The following is an 8784-nucleotide window of genomic DNA, read 5'->3' as shown; positions in this document are numbered from 1 at the left end:
GACTTGGGAGACAGATGCATCATACTGAACACAAATGATTATGTATTTTGGATGCTTCTCAATTGCAGTAGTTATAGTTGCAGCAACAACAAATGAGAGGTCGTTGTAGTGCAGATGCAGAGTTGGCAGTGTCAACAGCAGCACAAATGCAACATCAGAGTTGTGCAGTGGTTGGTGGGCAGTATGGTCAAACATCAATAGCGTGACAAGAAGTGATACAAAGATAGGGTGTTGTGTTAGGATGTGCAACATTAGAGAGAACACAATCATCGCTAAGAGGGATTGTTAGTTTTTGTAGCATCGGATGTGTTCTAGCCACGAAATTTGGTGGTGAGGATAGAATGCACGAGATCTCCAAAACCCAGAAATCATTTTCGGAAACTTCACCTAGACATGACTTAATTAGATTATTAACCTATTTCTTAATGTTTCCTAAGTCTAAACTTAGGAAAACTAGTTAATTAATTAAAATTAATTAAGTCAAGGTGAGAATAGTCTAGAAATGCACATGGATCGATCCATAAATGATGTGAGGCATTGATTAAGATTTAATATTGGTCGTTGGAGTCCCAACAGGAAGATATAAAAGGGGATCGATGTGGCAGTGGAGAAAACACTTGTACAGTTCGATTTCTTTGGCAGATCGATTTCTAGAGAGCAACAGTAGTTGTCGAAGAGCCAGAGATCGAAGCAAAGTTAGTGAGGGGCAAAGACAGTGATCCGGAGGAAGTTTTCCAGTTCTGGAGAGGCAGAAACAAGGAGGTTGAGTTATTCCCAGTGAGGCAGTGCAGAGGACTACGTAGTTGCTTCAGAAGAGCAAGTCGATTTAGCTGGAGGAAAAATCTTTTTTAGTTCTAGAGGTTGAACAGAGTTTCCAAAGTGCTGGAGAAGCAAGTTCCTCAGCAGAGACATGCAAAAATGACTTCATCAAAGGCAGTTTAGAGGCCAGATGTTAGAGGGCTTGCACAAGCACTACGCAGAGGGTCTAGGTGGACGTGTTTTTTGAAGGAAGGTTGTGTCAGGGTTGCTTGTGGAAGAAGGTTAATTCCCTTACATAATTTTGGCCATATTTTCTTGCTGTTTGGATTGCCAGTTGGGCATCAATAGATTGTACTCAGATTTCACTGTTACATAATAATAAAAACCTCATTTGCTGCACTGGTTTTCCCATGTTGGGTTTTTTCTGGGGACATTTGTCCAAAAATAACGGTGTCATTTTTGTGTGTGTGTCCGCTAGATTTTCTCAGTTTCCAACACTATTTTCTTTCACAGTTTATTTGTGAAAATCAAAGTGTAAATTATTTGGTATTTGTCGTAGCAAAGTGCAAATAAATTGTTAAAAAAAGTAACAATTAGAAAAATAATTTCTAGTTGTTGTGATAGATGAAATTTCACAATATTGATGGTGATGCAAATGGAAGTTGAGCTCACTCTTCCTCCCATCCACAATCATAGTTTTAGATCTCAATGAACCGGTTTTAAGAAAACACATGAAATAATTATTTTTTAATGAAAAAACTATTTGGAAGATTTACAACCATGATTCCAAACCAATAGACACAAAATATGCAAAGTTTGCTCATATATATACTAGGTAAAGGTGAATATATCAAAATAGCACCAAGTGCAATACATATCGGCCACAAAATATATAATCATTGAGGCTCTAAATGGCCTCTAGAGTGCAAAAACAAAGCCTACAAACTATGGGGCCACTGGCCCAATGTTGCACGAAGCGGGAGCGAAGCGGAAGCGCGGAGCGCGGAAGCGTCATTTTCCAAAAATCTAGGAAGCGAAGCGTCCGCGGAAGCGTCCGCTATATATATATATATTTTTATATTTTTTTGCATTTATACTCAAAACAAACATCCCAAATACCAAATTAATTGTAGAAGACATGAAAACATGCATATTTTTGCATAAATCAAGATAGATATGGCATCCATGATTCCATTGTAGTTACTTACTAGTACAACAATCATCTATATTCTAGCTATTACAAACATACATCAAATTTTTAAGCATATTATAAAACATAAAACATTTAAGCATATTATAAAACATAAAACATAGAGCATATTATGATTTATCTAGCAAGTGAGCTAGCAAGTAAGTGTCAAGATTCTAGCTCTTGCTCCAAGCTCCTCCTCCTTCTCCTAGCTCCTCCTTCTTCACTCCTCCAAGCTCTCCTCTCTTCTCCTCTCCTTTCCTCTCTTCTCTTCTCCTCTCCTCTCTTCTCTTCTCCAACTCTCATAAACTCAAAGTGAGAAAATGAGAAGAGAATGGGGGCTTTATTCTTTTCTAAAGTCACCCTAAACTCACCCTAAACTCACCCTAACCCACCCCCTCATGCTTAGTTAAGTTAAATTTTAAAAGAAATTAAAAAAAAATTATGTTTATTTTGCTGCCCCGCGGGTTGCACCCGGGTTGCGTGAGGGTTGCGCCCGGGTGGCGTGCGGGTGGCATGCGCTTCCGGGCAGGTTGCGTGGCGCAACCTCTTGCCCGAATCGCCTTCCGAAGCGCGATTCCGAGGGCAACGCAACCTAAATGGCAGTAATCGTTTTTAAAAATAGGAATCGCGCCACCTAAAATTCGGAATCGCGCTTCGCCTGGAGATTCCGGAACGATTCCGTACGGGTCGCGATTCCGGCTTTGGATCCGGGGGGGGGGGGGGGCGATTCCTGCAACTATGCACTGGCCTACTACAAGTCTACAAATATGATATTAGTGATCAACATTATCACTTGAAACTTCGCATGACTCATGAGTCATCATGATCAAACTCAGTTGGTTGAGTCTCGACTGCCAAACATTGCAACTGCTTGAGTCACAAACTTTTCTATTGGTTCAGTGACTTGAGTCTGAAACTTCTGAAGGTATTTTGCCCTAATATGCCCTATTACTTCATTTGGTACTCCACATGGCTTTACATCTATGTTGCACGAGTTTCTGGAACTTGGGAACGTTGGGAACTTGGGTATGGGTCTCTGGAACGGCTAGAGGTTTCCCCAAATTTTCCAGGAAACGGCTAATTGGGAGCGGTATATATATATATATATATATATATATATATATCAAATATTAAAATCAATTTAAAATTTTAATTCATTATATGAATATCAAATTCAAAAATGAAAATTTGAAAATGCAAATGATTCAAGAGACACTTTTGAATTTAAGAAACATAGTGAAAATAAAAGAACTCATCATATTAATATTCATATTGCTAGCATGCCCAATGTAGTACATAGTAAAACAAAATGACAGATGCCCAAAGTGGCAAAGTAATACATGGTCCAAAAATGCTCAATTGCCAAAACAGAACATTAAAGACTAAAGTTGAACATGATCATAAAGTGAAATCTCCAACATCAAGATTATCCATATAACCTTGAGCCTCGCTAGGCACTCCAATTTCATCATCACCATCATCAATATCAAGATCACCTGCAATGCTACCCAAAGGTATGCCAACTAAACCTGCATCTGGTGAAGGATTATCCTCATCATCATCAATCTGAGAAGCCTCCTCAGCATCAACATCCCATCTTGCTGCAGGGCCATCTAAATACTCAGGTAGCTTCCTTGAGCAAAGTCGAAGACTACTATGCATATAAACCAATTTCTCTGCTCTCTTAGAGGTAAGCCTATTCCTCTTAACAGAGTGAATGAAACTATAAGTAGACCAATTCCTTTCAGCTGTTGATGAACTAGAAACTTGAGATAGCAAGCGTGAGGCAAGATTTCGAAGATCTTGGGCTTTCCCCCATACATTCTCCACCATCCAATGGGATTCCTTTGTGCATAAATGTTGATGTCCACCCTTGCATCTTGAGAGAATTTGGAAGGGTTTAAGGTAGCAAAATCAATAAATTGTTCCCGCATTACAGTTGCTTCATTAGGTGTATAGATTTTGCATATGGCATCAAGAAAGCCTTGTTTCACTTCTTCATCATCAATGGGTAGAACTCTGTTTGGTCTCTCCATATACCACTTTGGATTAAGGGCATAAGCAGCCATGTGAAGAGAGGTATTGAGTTTGATCCATCTCTTCCCTATTATCTTATGAATTTCATTGAAGAACTCCAAAGAGGGGTTTCTATCCCGAATGATGTGCCTTATCTTGCCTACCATGCTATCAATACATTCATAAACTTCTCCAAGGGTGGGGGAATCAGAATCTGCATACCTAATCAACTCCACAATTGGAGCTGTGAAAGAAACAACATATTTACAATCAGACCACCAATCATCATTGAGAAGCTGCTCTCTTATCTTCTTTGCCTGCATTGATTTAGATTCAGACCATGCATTCCACTCTTGGGAAACAACAGTGGCCTGTAAGGATGCATGCACCTCAACCATACGTTGAAGAAGAATGAAGTATGTAGCATATCTTGTTTCTGCAGGTTTCAAAAACCTCTTCCTTGAGTACATCTTATAGATTGCTAAAGAGGCATGGTGGTTGCAAATGTACATTTGTGCATCTCTTGCATCTAAAATTAGTTTTGCAATCCAAGATATTTTTCCAATGTCTTTGAGGACATTATTCAAGGCATGTACACAACAAGGAGTCCAAAAGATATGCCTATATCGACTTTGAACCATCAAACCCGCTGCTTTGCAAACAGGCGCTGCATCTGTGATTACATGTACTACATTTGAAGGACCAAGCTCATCAATTGCTTCTTTCAATACTTCAAACATGAAGGTAGCATCCTTTAGTTTCCCACTACAATCAACTGCTCTTAAAAAATAGGGCCCAGCTGGAGATGTAACAATAATATTCAACAATGGCCTTTGTTGAATGTCTGTCCAACCATCCATAACTATTGAACATCCTGAATAAATCCAAGATTGTTTAAGGGGGCCCATAAGCCCCTGCATTCTTGTCACCCCTTTATCTAACAATGATGTCCTCATTTTGTTGTAATTTGGAGGTGCATATCCTGGCCCAGCAGCTATGATTTTTCGCACCATTTCTTTGTAATGTGGAGAACGGGTAGCATTAAATGAAATTCCATTTGCCATAAAAAAATCAGCAATAGCATCATCAGCCTCATCCCTATGTACTACATTGTAGATTTTAGAAATTTGTTCCTGAGCAAAACTAGCGGGCCTCTTACTCCTCTCAGAAGTAGACCCCCCCACAGACTCAAATTGGTTTGATGCATTTTGATTAACTGAATCTTCCATATCATGGGAAGAAGATCTAGGTACTTTAAAATTACAATCATTGTCCAAGTTCATTACATTGGATCCTAGGGAAGCCATATGAAGCTTTGTCAACTCCATCCTTTTCAAAATAGTACATGTACAACCCTTTACACCATCACCGGACAGGGATAGAAGATGATGCCACACCCTAGTGTAGCTTCCTTTAAACACATGGTTACACAATGTGCACATCCATTCTTCACAACCACCACTATTCTTTTTCTTGTTTTTAGTAATTTTCTTCACAAACTTTAACAAGGGTTTCTTGGGGTTTGTGCTTTGTTGGACTTGACCACTTGGAATTGGAGGAAGAGGAGAATTTTCATATTCACTTGTTGGTATTGAACTACCACCCTCCATGATTTTCCTGATTAATACAAGAGACAAAAAAAACACATTATAAACAAAATTTACAATGAGAAATAAAAAAATAACTTGTACTTACATACAAAGACACAAATTTACCTGTCAAGTTCTACCTATGAATCAAAATTTGAACCAACAATAAGGATTAACAAAAAAAACACACTAAGGTTTACATATCTACCTATGTGGATAATGACTACTATCTATGTGGATAATGCCAATAAAACAAAATAGAAAAACTTTGATGTTTTGCATTTAATTATAAAAAAGAAGCATTGACATAAAAAAAAAATGAAATAAATTAGCATAAACTAATCTTTGCTCTAACTTTTAAGTGGTTAAGGGCTTACACCCAAGTACTTTTTATTTCTTTTCATACTTACTAGGAACAACTATGTAAGGTAATTGTTTTACCATTATTAATATATCTACAACAACATATCATCTAATGAGATGAGAAGAAGTCCAAGACAATAGAAAAATAGATTGAGCATTTTTTTTTGCAGATCTTCAATACGAGGTCTCATGAGTGAGTGTGCCAAGGTTCTATATTGTCAAATTTTACTCCCATTTTCTTTTGCACATCACCAAAGATCTTAGTGAACTACAATTTGCAAATTTAATGGCTTCTTGTATTTTAATATTTAACTTAATTACAGTACTATTTTGAAATTTGATGTATAGAAGCTAAATTGAAAATAAAAATGAAGTTAAATACTTGAATTTTCTTTATTATTAAAAATGTGCCATCTAATTAAAAATAGTTATCCAAGTTAAAAGTAAATAAATCAAATTGAAAATAAAAACGAGTTAAATACTTGAATGTTCTTTATTATTAAAAATCTACCATCTAAATAAAAATAGCTATCCAAGTTTAAAAGCCTAAGGGAATTGCAATTTGCAAATTTAATTACTTCTTGTATTTTAGTATTTAACTTAATAAGTTAATTACATTGAAGACTATTTTGCAATTTGATGTATAGAAGCGAAATTGAAATTAAAAATGAAGTTAAATACTTGAATTTTCTTTATTATTAAAAATGTACCATCTAAATAAAAATAAATATCCAAGTTAAAAATAAATAAATCAAATTAAAAATAAAAATGAGTTAAATAATTGAATTTTCTTTATTATTAAAAATCTACGACCTAAATAAAATAGCTATGTAAGTTAAAAATAAATAAATCAAATTATCTTATAACATCAAAGTTGAGGTCATATCATGATAGTCTTACCTGCATTTTAATAAAAGCAGCTAGAATGCTTAACCAAAAACTATACAGAGCATTTTTATATGTAAAAGAACAAATTAGGTATATTATCCCACTTCTGCCTTCCAAACTTTTAAAAATTCTTGAGAAGAAATTTATCTAAAGGTTAAAGTTTCTGTCAAAAGATGAGTTAAAAAATTAAACACTATGTAAGTTAATTTTGCACCATTACTAATATTAAATATATGATTAATATCCAATCCCACTAAAGAAAAAGTGTAAATTAAAAATAAAAATAAAAAATTTTCATAGTTAAAACATTTTGTTTGTGTTTTTTTTGTCAAGAGAGAAACTCATTTTAATATAAAATTTATAAAATACAAATAAAAGTGTAGAGAATGATTAAATATCTTAAAATACTAAGCAAAAAAGTATTACAATTTCAAAACAGTTAACATATTGAAATATTTAATCCCTGTTATTTATATTTCTTCATGCTACTAAAAATATATACCTTCTTATTTATATTTTTTATGTCAACATATGTTACCAGAAAGACTAAAAGATATTAATAACAAAATTTTAATTTGGACAATATAAACTATAAACAAAATATATGTGTTTATGTTGATGAACATATTATATATAACAATTAAAAAAAAAATGGTTATAGTTAAACATTTTATTTTTGTATTTTTTCTATGTTGATCATTAACTTGTCCAGAGAGAAACTCATCTTAATCTAAACTTTATAAAATGCAAATAAAAATGTAGAATATGATTAAATATATTAAAATACTAAGAAAAAAATATTACAATTTTAAAACAATTAACATATTCAAATATTTAATTCCTCTTATTTATATTTCTTCATGCCACTAAAAAATATACCTTCTTATTTATGTCAACATATGTTACCAAAAAACCAAAAAAATATAATAAAAAGACCGCTGCCATAGCAAAAGGATATATGTGTTGACATATGTTATCAAAAATAAGCGCTGACATATGTCTCCTATGTTACCAAAAAGATATAATATGTTACCAAAAAGATATAAAATTTACCAATACGGTGAACCTGTACTAAAATTACATTAATATAAGTTACCCAAAAAGATATAATATGTTACCAAAAAGATATAAAATTTACCAATACGGTGAACCTGTACTAAAATTACATTAATATAAGTTACAGAAAAAGAATATAATATGTTACCAAAAAGATATAAAATTTACCAATACGGTAAACCTGTACTAAAATTACATTAATATAAGTTACAGAAAAAGAATTTGCAGACTAAAATTACATTAATATAAGTTACAGAAAAAGAATTTGCAGATATTTATTGCATTGTATCCATGAACATATTTCAGTAAAATGTTTGATCGTACATGTAAACATATGTAAATGTTTAAGACATGATCTCTCCGCCTTCCAAACAACTCCAATATATACAAAATCAAAAATGAAATATGCTTGATTTGTTTTTTTACCTGAACTTATGAAAACGAAACAAGTAGTTTATTGATAAAGGGCAGCGCTCCAACTCTCAACACACTCAGCTCTCCGCTCTCAACACACTTAGCTCTCTGCTCTCAACGCCAAACAACAACTAAAGCTCTCAGTGAAAAGAGGTGTAGCAACCAGCATATATGGAAAAACTGAAGGGTTTTTTTTGGCGCCAAGAACATTCCCGCCCATTCATATCCACAGAAACGGGTGGAAAGACGAATAGTGCATCGTCTATTAATAACAAGTGCGTATTTCTCTCTAATCATACAGTGTGTAACAGCAACTGCGTCTTTCTCTGCCCAGGTCCTTTTCTTTGGGGTTTACAATCATATTGTTCGTAATCCACTTCATGGGTGAATTCAATTACTAAATTCTGCAATTTCGTGGGTGAATTCAAAGTGAAAATTACTAAATTAATGAATTTAAGTAGCCAATTTTCATATCACGCTGGCAGTTTCCACCGAAACCATACAGGA

The 8784-nt window shown here is 34.2% G+C and overlaps 1 protein-coding gene across 1 annotated transcript; it reads right to left on the bottom strand.

The window, feature by feature from the left end:
- Nucleotides 1-3349: 3349 nt before the first annotated feature.
- On the bottom strand, nucleotides 3350-6825 carry LOC149178663 (uncharacterized). The gene is made up of 4 exons (XM_089422191.1): nucleotides 6820-6825; nucleotides 5683-5696; nucleotides 3773-5584; nucleotides 3350-3674 (listed from the first exon to the last, which is right to left on the bottom strand). The coding sequence occupies exons 1-4, from the start codon at nucleotides 6823-6825 to the stop codon at nucleotides 3350-3352; spliced, it is 2157 nt and encodes a 718-aa protein (XP_089278317.1).
- Between the last annotated feature and the right edge of the window lie 1959 nt (nucleotides 6826-8784).

This window comes from Pinus tabuliformis, chromosome 4_1, assembly GCF_031772625.1.
Source record: "Pinus tabuliformis cultivar Carrire ecotype Pingquan chromosome 4_1, CPIR1, whole genome shotgun sequence".
NCBI lineage: Eukaryota > Viridiplantae > Streptophyta > Pinopsida > Pinales > Pinaceae > Pinus > Pinus tabuliformis.
Note: the sequence above shows the minus strand (reverse complement) of the source record. Positions and strands in the feature narration are given on the sequence as shown.